This window comes from Lissotriton vulgaris, chromosome 1_1 (assembly GCF_964263255.1).
Source record: "Lissotriton vulgaris chromosome 1_1, aLisVul1.2, whole genome shotgun sequence".
Taxonomy (NCBI): domain Eukaryota; kingdom Metazoa; phylum Chordata; class Amphibia; order Caudata; family Salamandridae; genus Lissotriton; species Lissotriton vulgaris.
Genome location: NC_141685.1, coordinates 100,711,315 through 100,730,623, shown reverse-complemented (window position 1 = coordinate 100,730,623; position 19,309 = coordinate 100,711,315). Strand labels below are relative to the sequence as shown.

Below are 19,309 nucleotides of genomic sequence, written 5' to 3'. Positions count from 1 at the left end.
GGAGCTGAGGAAAGTACTATACCTGTAAGTGAAGTCTCTAATTTAGTATTTCATTAACCCAGAGCAAAGCCATATCTGTGCACAGAATAACCTTCATCTAAAGCATCATGTAATTCCAGAGAGGAAGCACACACTGCATAAAAGAAAGTTATAACAAAAGGTTTCCTCTGCAGACCATCAAGGAAAAGACGCTGAGAGAAGACTCTGAAGCTGACACGTTAATAACCGAAAGATTGAAAAATCACCTTTGTTCAACAACCGTTTTAACCAGTTACACAACTTTGAGACTATCTGCCTCTGGGAAGAAAACCGCGACCCAGTCTGCTCACTCTTGCGAAAACCTTAAAAATTCACCACTTTATTGTGTTCATGACCATCTCAGAGTGTTTCCTTTTTATTGTGTACTGTTCTGTATTTCTATGTAAATCGCCTCAACAGTATCTGCTGTGAATGAGTGATATGTAAAACTGTTAAATATAAAAATGGATTAAAGGAGCACCGTTGCGCTATAGGTAATGTAAATACATCCTCGTCTTCAGAACTACAAATCTTAACCTTACACCAAACATAGAAAGGGTAAAAGGAACTGATGTTCTGAGACTCGTGATCCACAATAGTACTCTGCACGTTCTAACACCCTCATTTACTGCAATTACATCAGTGCAAAAAGGTACTTATCAGTTTAATGATTAAATATCAGACTAACACCTTATCACTGCATTGTTAAGAACCTATACAAATAGATTTGAGAAAATCTTCTGTCACAAAATAAGTTGCTGCCGGATAGGCTATAACCTAAAGACTATCATCTGCTTGAAACATTTCGACAGGTGTTACAGGGCTGCTTCCAGACATATTTTGCTCAATTCAAGTAGAGATAAATGCTGAACATTATCTAAACAAGCCTGACTCTAAAATCGGGTTCACTCTTACCGTGGCATATAAGCAAGAGAAAACTAAACGTAGAGATATTAAGTCTAGGTATACACCTTATAAAAACACAGACTGTGAGAACAAATTCAGTGTTCAAAACCGCCTCAATCAAGGCAAAATAACCTAAGTTAGGGAAAAAAGTTACATGTGCCTAAAAAGATACAGCCATAAATCTCATCTCACAATTTTGACAGAATGCACACTGGGGGAAACCACTATGAGTGCGAAGTATGCCAAAAAAGTTTCAGGCGTAAATCTTATCTCACTGAGCATATGAGAATCCACACTGGGGAAAACCACTCTCCGTGCAAAGTATGCCAAAAAAGTTTCAGGCGTAAATCTTATCTCACTGAGCATATGAGAATCCACACTGGGGAAAAACCTTATCAGTGCTCTGAGTGCCAGAAAAGCTTTAGAGTCAAACCGAGTCTATATGAACATGCATTAACCCACTCTGTGGAAAAACCTTACCAGTGCTCTGAATGCCAGAAACGTTTCTGCCGTAAATCTAAACTCACTGAACATATGAGAATCCACTCTGGGGAAAAACCTTATCAGTGCGCTGAATGCCAGAAATATTTCAGTGACAAAAGAGGACTCACTCTACATACAAGAACCCACACTGGGGAAAAACCTTACCAGTGCTCTGAATGCCAGGAATTTTTCAGTGACCAAAGCAGTCTCACTCGGCATATCAGAACCCACACTGGGGAAAAATCTTTTCAGTGCTCTGAATGCCAGGAATGTTTCAGTTTCCAAAGCAGTCTCACTCGGCATATCAGAACCCACACTGGGGAAAAATCTTTTCAGTGCTCTGAATGCCAGAAATGTTTCAGTGACCAAAGTAGTCTAACTCGGCATATAAGAACCCACACTGGGTATAAACCTTTTCAGTGCTCTGAATGCCAGAAATGTTTCAGTTACAAAATCAGACTCACTGAACATACAAGAATCCACACTGGGGAAAAACCTTACCAGTGCTCTGAATGCCAGGAATGTTTCAGTGACCAAAGCAGTCTCACTCGGCATATCAGAACCCACACTGGGGAAAAATCTTTTCAGTGCTCTGAATGTCAGAAATGTTTCAGTGACCAAAGCAGTCTAACTCGGCATATAAGAACCCACACTGGGTATAAACCTTTTCAGTGCTCTGAATGCCAGAAATGTTTCAGTTACAAAATCAGACTCACTGAACATACAAGAATCCACACTGGGGAAAAACCTTATCAGTGCTCTGAATGCCAGAAATGTTTCAGTGAAAAACGCTTTCTCACGGTGCATATAAAAACCCACACTGGGGAAAAACCTTTTCAGTGCTCTGAATGCCAGAAAAATTTCCGAGACAGAAGACGTCTTTCTCAACATACAATAACCCACACAGGGGAACAACCTTATCAGTGTTCTGAATGTCAGAAATGTTTCACAAACAAATTCAGTCTCACTCAACATATAAGAACCCACACTGGGGAAAAACCTTATCAGTGCTCTGAATGCCCAAAAGATTTCAGACTTAAATCACTTCTAACTGCACATGTGAGATTCCACACTGGGGAAAAACCTTATCAGTGCTCTGAATGCCAGAAATGTTTCAGTGACAAAATGAGACTCACTAAACATACAAGGACCCACTCTTGGGTAAAACGTTATCGGTGCATTGAATGTGACAAATGTTTCAGTGAAAAAAGCAGTCTCACTCAGCATATAAGAATCCACACTGGGGAAAAACCTTATCAGTGCTCTGAATGCCACAAATGTTTCCGTCAAAAAAGCAATCTCACTGAGCATATAAGAATCCACACTGGGGAAAAACCTTATCAGTGCTCCGAATGCCAAAAATGTTTCAGCCAAAAATCTCATCTCACTGAACATGTGAGAATCCACACTGGTGAATAAAATTATCAGTGCTCTAAATGTCAGAAAAGATTCAGAGGTAGAGATGGTTAACACACCATCAAAATATTTCAGTGCTACAAGTGCCAGAAAAGCATCAATTTCAAACGCAATCTCACTCTACATGAGCAGACACACAGAGGGGAAAAACATTACCAATGCGATGAATGCCAGAAATTCCTATTTGATTGGCACAGCCTCACTAACCATAAGCGACTCCATACTGATGAAAAACCTTATGAGTGCTCTGAATGCCAGAATAAAATGCAGAGAAAAACGCTATCTCACCATGAGAAGCTCCACACTGGAGAAAGTCCTTGTGCCATAAAAGCTTGTATCTGAAAGACTGTTCTGCTTCATGAGAGATCCCACTCTGGGGAAAAACCTTATGAGTGCTCGAAATGCAAGCAAAGTTTTGGTTACGAATTACTTCTCACTTGACATGAGCGAACTCACACGGGGAAAAAAGCCTTATGTGTGTTCTGAATGTCAGATAAGGTTTAGTCTTGAATACAATGTCACTTCACAAGAGAGAATTCCCACTGGACTAAAGCCATATACAGGAGGGGAAAGCCAGAAACGTTATACTCAGAAAGGAGATCTCACTAAACATGAGAAATGCATCCACACCAGGTGAAAAGTAAGGCGTACCTTGAGATGCAGAAAAGCTTCTAACAACCTGACTTTACATGACAGAGCACATATTGTAGTTGCAATAGGATTCATCAAGAAACTCTTACAGGGGGGAGGAGCCAAGCTCACGACCGTGATGGCCGCATTGTAGCTCGGCTCCGTCAACCTTCCTGCCTGAACCGTAAATCCTGTACTTTATCCTGCCCCAAGGAGACACATTCGACGGACTATGGGACTATGAAAGGCTGCTTGCACTCACCGTTTGTCCCGGGAGCTCCTGAGTGCCGCGGATCTTGAGCTGTGCCCTTGTTTGCTCCGGAGCCTCCGTGGCGTGCAGGCCGGGGACTCGCCTGCAACGGTCGGCCGGAGCGGGGTATCGGCGCCGACCCCTGGTGGAGGAGAGGAGTCGGCTGAAGAGGCCATTGTGCGGTTGGACCGGTGGCGACTGACCGGGCCCTGTCTGGTGGCCCGGGGGCCCAGCTGCGGGGCGCTGCCTCCCTCGGACGGGGGTTGACCGTATAGGAGGCTTGTCCCCCCTTTGTTCTCCAGTCCGGCCATCTTGAAGCCCTTCGCCCGGAATCGGCGGGCGGCGCCCATGAGACGGTGGCGCCGGCTACCCCCAGTGTCTTGGTGACCCATCTTTCTGCCCCAAGATTGTCATTAGCGGGATCCGGCGAGACTCCGCTGAGCCTTGTTTGACGGCCCGGATCGGGGTCGAGGACCGTAGCGGCCTCATTGCGCCGACAAAATGGCGGTCGGCGCCCTGGGTCTCGGACCCGTTGGGGGCGGCGAAACTGGCCTGTCGAACTGCACGTTGGCTGGAGAGTGTGGGAGTGAGCCCACGATTGGCGATGTCTTCGCCGCCCTGTGTTCCTGGCGCACAACCATGGCCTTTGCCGCAGCTGTACAGGATAGCGATTCTACCGCCGGGCTTGCTGGGCCGCCCCCCATGTATGCGGCCCGACCGAGGGAATGTGCTGATTTGTCTCTCCCGGCTGTTGAAGGGAATGCGACCGCCGTTCATCTGAGAGTTCAAATGTCTGTTGCTTCGAGTCTACAGGAGGTTTTGCTTCAGGTGGACGTGGGAGAGGGCCCCACGCCGGGGTCCGTCCAGGTCAGTTTCGCTGGGGTACCCGGCGGTTTTTTGACTCGAAATGCTTGGAAGGGGTCCCATGGCTGTTCCGTGGGGGAAACCTCCCCCCTTTGGTCGGCGAGACTGTACCCGTGCTGCCTGCTGCTCCTGACGTTGCTCTTCGCCAGTCTGGTCCGCGGCTGCCACTATCTGTATTGCTGCTCGAGACTTGGATCCCCTATTTTGCACCCTTGGCCTGCTTTGTTCCGATCCTATGCACACTCCGTGCCTAAAGTACTGGTCAGGAGAGGACAGGGGTGAGATGGAATCGCCTCGGCGGACTGCTAATTAAATGTAAATGTAAATCTATTTGAGCTTATATAGCGCACAGCTACCCGCAGTGGGTTTCCCGGCGCTTGCTTAGGGAACCCTTCCTGGTATTCCCCTGTGAGATAACCCCGGCAGGGTATCCACAAGGTGAAAGCCAGGCATCCCGCCGCGAGGGGCCGTTGTGCAGATTAAGCAAGCTATTGCCCAGAGTCGCAGAGAGTGAACCCGTGAATCGAGAAGGCACCGGAGCGAGAATTATCGAGTCCGTGGAATTTTTAGCCCAAGACCCGCCGAGGCGGGGAATTGAACCCTGGTCCAGGGCCGATCTCAGCTTCCGGGTCTGCCGCCTCTAACCCCTGAGCCACATTTCTCCACTCAATTAATGTGTGGAGATGAGGACTGCTCGCAGCTATAACAGTATGACCAATTCCTCTTCATGTTCCTGATGTTTGAGTTTGTGTCGATTTCATCTCGATGTGGGTTCTAATTGTGTTAAGGTGGGGGGTGGGAGCTGACGGTTCGATTGCATATCTCCTCTCCCACTGGTTTTTTCTTCCCGCTTTCCTTCCTATTTTTGTCTGTAGTGTTCTTTCTTTACTTTCTGATTCTTCTGTATTTCGGGTTCTACTTAGGGCGACAGGCACGCTGCTGGGGGGGGTAGGCCGTAGCCTTCTGCAGGGGTGCAGGGTGGTGTGGGTGGGATAGGGTCTGTATATTGTTCGCTTTTTCTTAGTTCTATGGCTCTTTTGTATCCCTTTATCGGGACGCTATGTCCGCATGCATGCCCCAGGGGGTGTTCGCTGACAGTGTAGGACATGATTTCTTCGCGTTAATGATAATGATAGCACACTTACACATCCTACTTGCCTCGATTCCGATTGTGGGTCTTGAGTATTGTGTGCCTTATCTGCCATGGGGCGCATGCTGCGGCGCTGCGTTCTTTCTTCATTGTTTTTCACATTCCTTCTTCTACCCTTCCTTTCCTTTTCCCCTTCTTTGGGTTAGTATAGCGGATGGCTATTTTTGTGTTGCAGTTCTGACTTCTTTGATTGGTACCAGCACATATTCAAGTGGTGATGGGTGGACGGTGGGCAGCGGTAGGAACTGATTTGCAACGTGGGAACTATGCGTTGCTTTCGCCAATTGTTGCTACTATTTCTGATTCTCACTGCTCCTTTGTATTGCTGCTTCACCAACTGCCCGCCATAGGAATTCGGAAACTAACAGCTGCAATTGTTCCTGCTGTACTTCCTATTATATTATAAAATTAACCTTCTCTTATCCTGCTCCTAGCGGTTATATTGCGACTTTTAATGTTTACTGATTGTTTATAGAATGCTGAGGAACTGCTGGAGAATTTCTATCCTGATTTTGTGCGCCCGTAATGTGTTGTGGCCGGCCTGATTGGTTGTAGGCCCGTATTTGTACGTTTCTGCTTGCACAATAAACGTTTTAAAAAAAAAAAAAAAAAAAAAAGAACCTCCTACAGGATAACTTAGGTTGCCCACATGCAACCTCCAAAGAAATTTCAGGCTTGAATTTTTTTTAATTGCAACAAAATCCACAATTTGAGTATCTGAAATTTACAAAACTCATAAGGTCTTTACTTGATACAGAGAAGTGTTAGTGCTTGAAAAAATCAACTAATTGTCAAAAAAAAACACAATATTAATGTCTTAAATTTTACTCCACCCAAAAGGTTTCTACTCACCCTTGTTTCTTAACATATGACTGATATCTATATTTTCATGGTAAGATTAAGCCTAGGCGGAGTTCCTCGATGAAGAACTCTGCAAAGTGACAAAGATAACTCTGGCGGTCTACGCAGAGTTCCATAAGCAGCGGAGTGCATAAGGGTCATGCTGTTCGTGGTGATTTTGATCTCCTAGTGTTTGTCCCGCCCTATAAAAATAATCGCGAAAGGCACCATGTGCAGCACAAGAGGGTGCAGCTGCTTCTACTCAAGCGGCCGCTTTGTCAATGCGAAGGAAGGTTTCTCAATGCGAGTGGTTGTGACCTGCCACGACCACTTGCATTGAGAAATCCAACGACCCGCTTTGAGAAATCTCGCCAGGAGGTTGATTTTGCTCGCCAACTAGACCTGCGCGAGCAAGGAAAAATCTCATCAGAAGGTGGATTTTCCTCGCTCCATCACATAACGTTGAAGAGTGTGAGCGTTGAAAAAAACCTTGCTATCCTCCACGGAGCGGAGTTTTTAGGAACAACGCGAGCTCCGCGGAGTTCACCACCCAAAATGAGATAATATACAACAGCAGGAAAACATAACACACCAGTTACTTGCCTTTGGTAACGCTCTTTCTGGTGGATACTCCTTTACCTGCATATTCCTCACCTTGTGAATATTCCCCACACACCAGACTGGGTCCTCTAACTTTAAAGCAGAGTAGGAGACAACATTCAGCTCAGTGTCGACGTCATTCTGCTACAGAAGGGACAAGCGGAGACTCAAAGAAGCACTTCCCAGGCGCACTGTGAACAACTACCTATGAGTTCATTATTTCACAGGTCTGTATCACATATGCAGGCCCTGGGCAGATATTAATTCACCATTTTTATCATGATTAGAATTCAGATGAGGCCTTTTCATTTCCCAAAATTCTAATTGTATTCTCAGCAGCAAGTGTATATATAAATCGTTGAGTGATGACTGCGCAGTGCTCAAGATGAAAGTGATATGATGAAAAAACCGTCCGATCCACATTTTGTACACAGAAACAGGGTTGAAAATACTTTTGTACAATACAAATTAAGCAGAGGCGATTCTTAGAAGACATAATTTATATGAAACAGTCCCTGTATAGTTAATGTTTCAACCGTTCCAGTTAATTACCGTGGTCTCATCAGGACGGTAGATCCCCGCCTCTCCAATATGCTTCTCAACTATATTCAGTACAACATAGCAAGGATTCTTCTGTATCTCGGGGCACCGTACCTGGGAGGAAGTCAAATTCAACTAAGCAGTTCCAGCGCCCGTTCGTCGGACCAAACAACTGCAGCCAGTGAATCCTCGGCTCGCTGTCAAACAAGTTCAAGTGTGACTCTTCCTGATGAGACCATCGTCATTGACTGTCTTGTCTGTGAGAAGCTGCACCAGCCCTCCTGTGATAGTGGTCCGGAATACCTTCCCCGCTGATGGTGATGAAGTAGCAGCTTAATTTGCAGAAAGGCATGTTGGCCATCAGTTGTTGCATGGCCAACAATTGCCTTAAATTTAACTCGGAAAAAACAAAGGTTATGATATTCAGCAAATTACTGCCAAATTGGTCATCTTCATGGTGGCCATCTTCTTTGGTGCCCCTTCCACTGCTAGTCACCAAAGTTAGAAATGTGGGCGACAGACTGTCCTTTGTCCCTCATGCCATTGCTGTGGTTTCATCATCATTCCGTAAATTGCGAATGATAAAAAAGCTCTTACCTTTCCTATCTCTTGCGGCTTGAAAGACACCAGTAAGCCCCTTAGTTATGTCTACCATTGACTATTGCAATGGGCTCCTTATTAATGCTCAGAGCAAAGTCCTCTATAAACTCCAAGTGGTTCAAAACTCACCATCCAGAATGCTATCAGGTACCCCCAAATACAAATCCATCTCACATATACTTCACCAGTATCATTGGCTCCCCGTGAAAAATCTAATTAAGTTTAAAGCGCTCTGTATTGCATACAAAGCTTCACGTAACTCTGGACCTCTGTTTCTGAATGAGGCCCTTGATGCTTACATTCCAAATTAGGCCTTACGTTCTTCCACAGCAATCCTGCTAAAGGTCCCTCGTACTAAGACAGCATCATGGGGTGACAAGCGATTCACTGTTGCTACAGCGAAACTTTGGAACTCCCTCCCAATTCATACCAAAGCCAGCCAGTCCTTACTTGCTTTCAGAAAAATGACAACAACATGGCTGTTTACTCAATAAGCTACTCTGTAGTGTGGTTCATGCTCGTTGTCCCCAGCACCGAGACACCTTCAGGTATTTGCACGCTTTACAAATCCAATAAATAAATAAATAAGATAAGTAACTTGTTCGTTTTGTGCCAGCCAGGGATGGTGCATCAATTGAGAAAGAGGGCAGATAATGAAGAACATTAAGAAATAAAGAAAACTGGGTGGGTGCCAGTGCACAGCTTCGCAAACATCTTAATTGATAGGAAATTGTTCAGTCACTTGGCCCTGGGTTCTCCAGCGAACCTGAGCATAATTAACCTCATGTAGACAGATCAGTAGGCTCAATAGCCTCCTGGGATGGCCCATATCACCCAAAACCTGTTGCCCTGCCGACCACAACGATCTTCCAATAGAATAAAAGGAAGCTGAAAACCTGTAAAAATGTGGATATCTTCTTCCGAAAGCCTGTCCGAAAGGGGGATACGATACGATGGCTTTAGCAGCAGTCCATTCCTCAATCCTGCTCAAGACCAATTGGGCAGAAATTTTCTCCCCACTGTTGATCAAGCTGATCATCCTGTAATTGGCTGGATGGAATCTATCTCCGTTCTCATATATCGGGACAACGTCCGCTCCCTTCCAAGAGTCAGGTACTGGGGCACCAATGATAATGGCGTTAGTTAAGAAAAGGTTATACCAAGACAATGTATCTCTTTCTAGCAGAAGTATATAAGCTGGAATGCTGTCTAATAATGGAGTTCTACCTCTCATCCATCATCATCCAGAGCAAAGGGTGTCGGCCAGGTCAAGGAAAGGGACAGGTACAGCTATAGAGGTGTCTGTTTACACAGTCCCCAGCACAGTGTCCGCCTCATTAAAAGGAGTTACTGAATAAAGATTGGAGAAATGATCAACTCAGTTTTGGGGAGAAATGTTATGAAGCAGAGACATCTCTCCCCTCCACTTTACAAGTGCCCAAAACCTGGTGAAGTTCTTAAGAAAGCAATTGAGTTCCTACCATCTTTCTTCCTCCCATTCTTTCTTAGCCCGAGCCTGGGCCCTTTTGTACCTCTCTCCACCCAGACTGATTTTTGAGATGTCCTTTGTGCGAAGTGCCTTACCCCGATATCTACGTCATAGTCTGATTTCTTTATTAAACCAATTGTTTCTTAAGGAGAATTCCGTTTGTGGCCGTTAATAGGGCCTATAAGGTAGGACAGTATTTTCTTTAAGTTGTTGTGGAAGCACTCATTGGCATGCCACACTCTTAGTACTTGCACATTGATTTAGTGTAGGTAGTGATAGATTGATCTTTACCACGCCAGATGACCAAAATATCGTTAATACACACATATAACTGAAATCCCAATTGGCACAGACAAACCATGGGAACAAAAGCAGTGATTGGGATCGAATGGGGCCTGAACACCATTTTCCCTTGTCCATGTAGGATAGGCCCAAATCTCAATTGGTTGCAATAGGAACAAGGGAATTGTCCCTTCTCTGACGGAGGGGGCGCCATTAGACATGACCTTTTCCACGTGAGCGATTTTTCTGGGTGTGTGGTGAAGTGCCACCAGTCACCTACCATACAAGAGAATACATATGGCTAACCATTTAGAACAATGGCTCCTGATAACCAGGTGCCTTTGAATATGTGCGAGGGACACTGCCTGTTCTTCTCTATATTTTCATATATATCTCTTTTTTATTGTCTTCTCATAAGCTCAGAAGAAGATTAGCACCACCAGATACCTGTAACAGACTGTACGTTGGACATGGTCCAACCATCCTACACTTACCCATACAAGATTGGGCACTCTGATTCGGGTGCACTGACATCTCTATACCCTTAGATGTATGGGGCCGACCGCTTGCAACGGGATACATGTGTAGTGCAAGGGACATGGTTTACACACCCATCACTCATTTCTACTATAGGCAATCTGGTTTTCGGGTGTGTGCTTATTTTCCTAATGGGTCTTCTGCCCTTGGGTATACGCCTCTGACCCTTTAAAAATACATGCCAGTACATTGTGGTGTTTGCATTTAACTTCGATGGAGGCCCGGCTTTAGTGATTCTATTCTACGTGAAGACGCGGCTGTGTGTGAGAGAAGCACGAAAGCCTTCCGCATTTAGTGCACGTTCATTCAGATTCATGCTGCCGGCATGGGACTACATTTCTCAAGTACTCGTGGTCATGAGACTGCATCAGAGTGATGCGATTATACAATCTGAGTGAGTAGACACACACCAAATTTGGCTTTAGCGAGCCCCAGATACTCTATACAAGCAGCAGCAATTACTCTGGTCACCGTCCTCCATCTGCTGTGGTATAAAGGATTGCTGGCTCCCCGTATACAGGTATGGGTCTCGGACCCTACGTTTGTTATATCTGCAATTGTTTCGAGGCAGCGTGTTCCTTGTATACAGGAATTGGTCCCTAAACCTACCTTTTTGTTTGACTTGAATCTTTTGTGCACTAAGCCCGTCTTTTCTTTTGTTATGAAATGGAAAGAATGTTGCATTCGTGTAAAAGATATGGAAGTTTCAAAGCACACTCTCTCATGTCGTAGGAAAGTTCTCAGTGCAAAGTGTCAGGTGTTGTATTTTGAAAACAAAGCACGATGCACCCATGCTGAGGTTAACTATTTTAAGCGCATTGATACACAAACTTCAAGGCAGACACACGACTGCCTCCACGGTCTTGGCGTGTCTCCCCCTAGTGTTAAACACCATTACGCTGCCCGCTTGTCTCGATAGACCTTAGTGACATCTGAATACATGCTGGGGAAACTATTAGGGACTTCACAGCCATACGGAAATACCTCAATCACTATTGCAGACAACGCCAATGAGTATTTGGACGGTTTTTAATCTACATGGGCACCATTTTTCTTCACACGTCTTTGTGAAATGCCTAGAATTACAACCTTCCAGAAGACTTATTTTCTTACCATGCTTCCCTTCCAATAACTCTTTTATAGGGCAGATAGCTGCATGCCACGGTAGTTCAGGCACATTTTCCGACGTCAGCGGATGAACCCTTCTACAGTATATTGTTATTGTAGTGAACCTTGTTGTCTAAAAATTATTTTATTTTTCACCTATACTATTAATAACAGACATTGACTATACAGTATATGGTTGTGTCCCGTTCGGATGGCTTTGTATGTCCTGGATTGAATAGCTTTGAAATGTAACGCTAGCATAGTTGTTCAAATGTCTGACCTAGATTTTTTCAAACCAGTCTTATATTTCCTATGTATGTGTTCTTTTAGGTACCACCAGTGAATTCACCACTCTATATGAAGATTAATATGATCACTGGATGGTTTTGTATATTAAAACCCTTCTTTATACTCATATCGGTTCGTATACCATTTTTAGGTCCCCCCTGCGAGGCTTTTAGTAAGGGCTTTAAACTCTGAACGCACGCTCGTTCGTGTGCTTTTTTTTTTCATCACCCGCTATTGGCCTTTGTATGCGTTCTTTCTAATAAAGCCAGCATGCTATTGGCCAAAGGCGGGTTCATGTCCCACCTTCGCTCTCCCCTGGCTTATGGAGCTCTGGAATCGAGCAGCAGCGCCATCTGTTTCCAATTATCGTGCCCGCGTCTCGCTGTCGCATTTATGGGGAACAGATGGCGGTCGCGCTGGCCCTGGTGCACTTTTGCTCCAAACGCGGCGCTTTCACTTTCGCCGCCAACCTGGCACGTGCGGCCGCGCTTGTTCATCCTTGTTGTCTCTCTTTATCACCTTCCCCTTTTCTGCTTTTCCCTCTCTTGCTTTGGGACCTTTTCAATGTTTAACAAAAAGCTGTAAAACCGGCTGACCAATCGTTGTTCTTTTAATAAAGTGTTTTTGTTAATCACCCTGTACATGGAAGCTATGGCAGATTTGAGTACGAAAAAACCCATGAAAACTGGATCTCGTCTGCCGGTTTCTGAGCATTGACCAAGGAGAAATAAATTGCATAATAGCTTGGAGAGATGAACTGACTGTCAGAGATCCTGCGGCAGCTCTGTGGAGACTAAAATTCTCAAGCTCCTTCTTGCAAGGAGTTCTGGGAACCAAATTATGCACACTCCGGAGCACTCCGTTCTCTCTGACCTTTTGCAGGCGATGTAGGTAATTTTAAATCCCTCCTTGTACAAAAATTTCAGAATGCCTAAGAATCCATTCTTTTGAGGTCCGGAGCGTTGGGTCTGTCTACTATATCTATGAGTTTTAATACCAAGTAATGAAAATGCATAGATTTTTGCACCATGTAAGTCAAGGTAGTTTACAAGAACGATGCCTGCCCCTTGCATCTGTTCCCTGCGGCGTGTGCATCATTCCAGGAATCCGACCCAGAACTGGAAGCTCCCGCCGCATTCCTGTGCTTTGGTAGTCTGGTTCATCGAATTGTTGCCTTCTGAAACATTTAACCCCGGTTCGTCCAAAATGCCTTCAGTATTGATACAGTGCCTATTTATTCCTTTACATTTACTTTCCAGTTGGCCCAGTAAACATTTTCTTTTTGGGAGGGGGTATTTTTGTAACAATTCAAATGTAACTCCGGCAGAGGCGCACATGTCCACAGAGGATATCGCATTCACAGTGTATCCATCCTGCTACGTGGGAGATGGGTGTGGGCCGGAGCGTTTTTCAAAATCATCCAATTTTCTTTTGTATATTTAGAAAGCTTTTTTCCTATCCTTGTGCTTGCGGACATGAATTGTATTAAAAATACAAGCCTTGACTGAGCCAATAGACTCTTCGATAGATATTGTTTGCTGTGTTTTTCTCTGCCAGGCGCACAACATATAGACTGTTCACACACTTTCTGTAGTATGCTTCTTTCTGGGCAGATAAACTCTAAGCCCCACCCTACTTCTATCCTCGTGTTAGTGCAGCCCGATGTAAACAGTAATTGTAATGTATTTGCATTTATATAACGTTTACTACCCCTGATGAACATTGAAGCGCTTTTTCGATGAGTAGCACGCTATTCCAGGATCCAGAAATGGTTAGTGATGAATTAGTATAGGGAAATATAAAATTAATTTGAGAGCTGGACATGTTGGTCTGTTAGTTGGGTTAAAAAAGATTGTGGGGGGATAGAAGAGGGAAGGTTTTGCATTTATATAGCGCTTGCTACCCCTGATGAAGTGTTGAAGTGCTTTTCGGCGAGTAGCATGCTACTCCAGAAGCCAAAATGATGAATAGATAGATCAATTATGGTGGGGAGGTTGTTTTATTGTATACACACAACTGTACGAAAATTTATAAAATTCCGTTGTAAAGTTGTATCCAAGAGGCAAGTATAGTCTCTGATAATAATGAATACAATACTGATAAGTTTTAGGTTGGCTTGCCATCAAGACTGATGCCCCGTAATGTTGATGCAAAGTCATCTGTGCTGGAGTATCTTAGACTCTTGTTGAATTGTACCATCCACCTTGTAGGTACTGCTATTTGTATCAGGTCCACGTTGTAGGCAGACACAAACGCCTAAATTGTGCACTATTTATATTAAGCATAATAAGCATAATGTAAGTGAGCAGATGACAGTAGGCACCGTACAATTAGGTGCTTAGAAGTAGAGTGACATAGAGGGCAATAAACACTCACTAAATCTTTTTTATTATTATTAACAGTCCTCATAAGACCATACAATTCAATACAATGTACAAATAGCCCATTGGGGAACAGTTCAGGCATCATCTGGGGATTACACATCCGAGAAACACAAGTGTCTTTCATGAATACAAATTGACTACTCCTCCAAGGACTCCACTGTATTATTGACACAGGCAGAAAGGCAAACAAGCAGTCAGGAGGCGCACTGATTGTATACCCCCCACCTGACATGATGGTGACAGACCCCAACCACCTGCAGGGGAAACGTGCCACCTCACTTAATAGCTGCCAGACGCTTTACTATGTAAGCAGACTGGTGGTTTACAACTTCGCCTACGTTGGGGCACCACATGCTTTTTCCAGCATAATCTGATGTGCTCCCCCCTGTGTGGGATGATAGCACCCACAGTTGTGTAGTCTGGGACAGTGCACCTTCCATGTTATTCTGAACTGGGCCTTTAAATACAGTACTATTTTGTGTGCCTATTTAATTCAGGTATACAAAGAATGTGGTACTACTTGTATACTAGGGTAGGACAAGGAAGATTGAATTTCTAAGGTGGCGGAAATGCTTTTGTCAAACTGCTTTAATCCCTAAACACTCTCCCGTACCCTGAACATAATGAGCTTACTTAGATTACATCTCTGCATGCCTAATGCTGCCATTTGCATTTCAAGACCAGTGATTAATCTGACTTTATCAAGTTCAAAGCCATTAGGCGTTCCCGACCTGTCTGATCGAGCTGCATTTGTACATAGGCCTTCCTATATTATGAGATCTATTTCTGCCTGGTGCCACTGCACCTGCTGCACCAATAGGAAGCTAAGCCACTGGCCTTAACAGCTTCTATTCTAGCCCCACTGGAAAACCGAAACAGCCAAGTACTTACCTGGCCATATCTGCAGGAATGCAGCCGCCTCTTCCACTGAAGGGATTTAAGTCGCCTGAAAGGAGCATGCGGGAAACAACCATTTTCTGAGGCACAGTCAACCAACACCTTGTCTGTTCCAGCCTGAATCTGTTTAAAACCAGAGACCTAATAACTGTTCATCGTCATCCCTTGCTTATTAATCAATCAATCAGAGTACTTGTAGAGCACGCTACTTACCCGTGAGGGTCTCAAGGTGCTGAGGGGAGGGGGTGAAGCTACTGCTCGAAGAGGCAGGTCTTCAGGAGTCTTCTGAAGGCGAGTAGGTCTTGGGTCTGCCGTATGTGGGTAGGGAGGGTGTTTAAGGTCTTGGCGGCGAGGTAGGAGGAGGATCTATTGCCGGAGGTTGTTCGTTGGATGCGGGGGACAGTGGTGAAGGCGAGGCTGGCGGAGCGGAGCTGGCGCGTGGGGGTGTAGAAGCTGAGTCTGCTGTTAAGGTAGGCTGTTCCGACGTTGTGGAGTGCTTTGTGTGTGTGGATGAGGAGCTTGAAGGTGATCCTCTTGTCAACGGGGAGCCAGTGCAGGTCTCTCAGGTGGGGGGTGATGTGGCTGCGACGGGGGACGTTGACGATTAGTCGGGCAGAGGCGTTTTGGATGCGTTGTAGTCGTTGTAGGTGTTTGGATGGGATTCCTGCATAGAGTGCATTGCCGTAGTCCAGTCTGCTGCTGACGAGGGCCTGTGTCACCATTCTTCTTGGTTCGGTCGGGATCCACTTGTAGATCCTGCGAAGCATGCGGGGGGTGATGTAGCAGGAGGAGGAGACGGCGTTGACCTGTGTAGCGTTGTAGAGGGAGGAGCGAGGATGAATCCTAGGTTGTGTACATGGTCGGTGGGTGTTGGTGCTGTTGCCAGTGTGGTTGGCCACCAGGAGTCGTCCCAGGCTGAGGGGGTGGGTCCGAGGATGAGTACCTCCGTCTTGTCTGAGTTCAGTTTCAGACAGTTGCTCCTCATCCAGTCGGAGACAGCCTTTATTCCCTTATGGAGGTTGGTTTTGGCAGTGTGTAGGTCCTTGGTGAGGGAGAGGATGAGTTGGGTGTCGTCGGCGTAGGAGATGATGTTGAGGTCGTGCTGGCGGGCCACTTTTGCGAGGGGGGCCATGTAGATGTTGAGCAGCGTCGGTATGAGCCCTGGGGGTCGCCGCAGATGATGTCGGTGGCTTCGGATCGGAATGGTGGGAGGCGGGCGCTCTGGGATCTGCCGGAGAGGAAGGACGTGGTCCAGTCAAGGGCCTTCTCTTGGATTCCGGCTTCTAGGCGGCGTGTCTTTAGAGTGCGATGACAGACCGTGTCGAAGGCAGCCGACAGGTCCAGGAGGATGAGGGCTGATGTTTCACCGTTGTCTAGTTAGTGCCTGATGTCGTCTGTGGCGGCGATGAGGACTGTCTCGTTGCTGTGGTTTTGTCTGAATCCGGACTGGGATGGGTCCAAGATGTTGTTGTCTTCCAGGTGGCGGGCCAATTGCCTATTGACGATTTTCTCGATGACCTTTGCCGGGAACGCGAGCAGCGAGATGGGCCGGAAGTTCTTGAGGTCCTTGGAGTCCACCTTGGGCTTCTTGAGAAGGGCGTTGATTTCGGCGTGCTTCCAGCTTTCCTGGAATGTCACTGTTTCGAAGGAGATGTTGATGACCTTGCATAGTTGGGGTGTGATGGCTGCATCTGCTTTGTTGAATGCGTGGTGTGGGCAGAGGTCTGCCGGAGCTCCTGAGTGGATGGAGTTCATGACCTTGCGTGACTCATCGTCGTTGACGTTGGACCAGGAGGTCAGGCGGATGGCGCTGGTGGTGTTCCCAGGGGAGGTGGAGTGTGGTGTAGTCGGGCGGTTGTGGTGTTGAAGCTGTCGTGGATGTCAGCGATCTTGCGGTGGGAGAAGATGGCCAGCAAGTCGCACAGTTCTTGTGAGGGCAGGATGTCGTTGGCGTTCGCGTTGGCGCTGGGTTTCCTTTACGATGCTGAAGAGCTCTTTGCTGTTGTGTGCGTTGTTATCCAAGCGGTCTTTGAAGGAGGATCTCTTGGTTAATCTGATGAGGTGGTGATGTCTGCGGGTGGCGTCCTTGTGGGCTACGAGGTTGTCCGGTGTGCGTTCGTGGAGCCATATTTTCTCCAGTTTCCGGCATGCGCGTTTGGAGGTCTGGAGCTCGTTGGTGAACCAGGTGGCTCTCTTGCTGGCGTGGCTGTGGGAGGGTTTCTTGAGAGGGCGAGGGTGTTGGGGCAGTTGTTGATCCACTGTCTGAGGTTGCGGGCTGCGGCGTCTGGGTTGGTAGGGTTGGTGGGTGGGTTCTGCTCGTGGTGGTGATCAGCCGGTCTTCTGTGACTTTGCTCCAGTAGCAGCGAGCCAGCTGTTGGGTGCGGTGGTGCGTGGTTGGTTTCTTGAAGGTGAAATTAATGCAGCGGTGGTCAGTCCAGTGGAGTTTGGTGGTGTGGTCGAAGGCGACGTGGGTGCCTGTGGAGAAGATGGGGTCCAGAGTGTGGCTGGCAGCGTGGGTGGGTGCGGTGACGAGCTGTTTGAGGCAGAGGTTGGTGAGGTTGTCGATCAGGGTGGCGGAGTTGGCGTTCTTGTTGTTCTTGAGGTGGAAGTTCAGGTCCCCGAGGAGGATGTAGTCCGTGCTGGCGGGTGCTGGCGAGGTTGGCGATGGGGTCGCTGAACTGAGCCCGGGGACCAGGGGGGTCTGTAGATGAGCAGGTGTTTGGCGGTGTGGAGGGTGTCGTCTGCGTGGGTGGTGACCTTGAGGGTGGGCTTGTGGACGATGGCTATTCCTCCTCCGGTTCCGTTGGCCCGATCCATGCGGGTGATCTTGTAGCAGTCCGGGATGGCTATGGCGATGTCGGTTGCAGAAGAGCCGTTCCACCCGATCTCGGTCAGGAAGGCCACGTCTGGGGCGGTGGTGTCGAGCAGATCCCAGAGCTTGACGGCGTGTTTGCGTGCGGAGCGGATGTTGAGGAGTATGCAGTAGAGGTGGTTGGGTCCAGACCTTGGAGGTTTGGTGGTTCTGTCGCAGGTGAAGCTGCAGGAGAAAGGTCCGTGGGTCTGTTTTGGGGTGGCCTGGAATTGAGTGCGTGGAGGCTGCTGGCATCGTAGTGGAGTCTGGTGTCATGGCGTTTGCGGGGTCCAGGGGTTCTGGCGCTGGGTGCGGTCCAGGCGCGGATGGGCGCAGACGGGCAGCTGCCACCATTTGAGGGGGAGCTGGGAGGGAGGAGCAGCTGGGAGACGGGAGGCAGGGAATGGCAAATGGGTGCAGGGGCGGGGCCGCGGGGACAGCAACGTCGAGAGGTGAGCAGTGGGCACGGGGGGCGAGGTAAAAAATCAGGGGCAGCGAGGGGGACAGAAGGCAAGAAAACAAGCACAATCAGGGAGCAGAGGCACGAAAAACAAGCACAGTCAGGGGGCAGAGGCAGGAAAAACGATCACAATCAGGGAACAGAGGCAAGAAAATACGAGCACAATCGGGGAACAGAGGCAAGAAAAACGAGCACAATCAGGGGGCAGAGGCAAGAAAAACAAGCACAATCAGGGGGCAGAGGCAAGAAAAACAAGCACAATCAGGGAACAGAGGCAAGAAAAACTAGCACAATCAGGGAACAGAAGGCAGGGTCAGGACACACAGGCGGAGCTGTGTGGTGGGGGAGCGACCTACCAGCAAGTTCAAGGGTCAGAAGGGTAAAATAGATTTATCTAACATTACAGTGTACCACATAAAAAATTGTGATTCTGTGTATAAATTTGAACTAGCATGCATTTACAAAGGGGAGCCTTTGGGCAAAATAGCCATTTTCCCTACCCATACTTTTAGCACATCTTATACAAAAAATGCTAATTACATTGTCATCTGGAAATAGTCATTAGCGCCTAGTCATAAGCAAATACCACTTCAAGCTTTCAAAAGTAAATTGATATAAAAGCAGCATTGAATTTTTTGACATTGTGTACTCTTACCAAAATTTAGAGCATCAATTTTATATGACACACCATAGATAAAGGAGTTGTTTATATATACT

The 19,309-nt window shown here is 46.8% G+C and overlaps 1 protein-coding gene across 1 annotated transcript; it reads left to right on the top strand.

The window, feature by feature from the left end:
• The first annotated feature begins 1,055 nt into the window (after nt 1–1,055).
• LOC147737585 (uncharacterized) lies at nt 1,056–2,826 on the top strand. The gene has a single exon (XM_086936405.1). The coding sequence runs from the start codon at nt 1,129–1,131 to the stop codon at nt 2,824–2,826; it is 1,698 nt and encodes a 565-aa protein (XP_086792531.1). The 5' UTR covers nt 1,056–1,128.
• The last annotated feature ends 16,483 nt before the right edge of the window (nt 2,827–19,309 follow it).

Bases quoted from the DNA above. Each gene is read 5' to 3' on its own strand.
- LOC147737585 (XM_086936405.1), top strand. From the start codon at position 1,129: ATGCACACTGGGGGAAACCACTATGAGTGCGAAGTATGCCAAAAAAGT.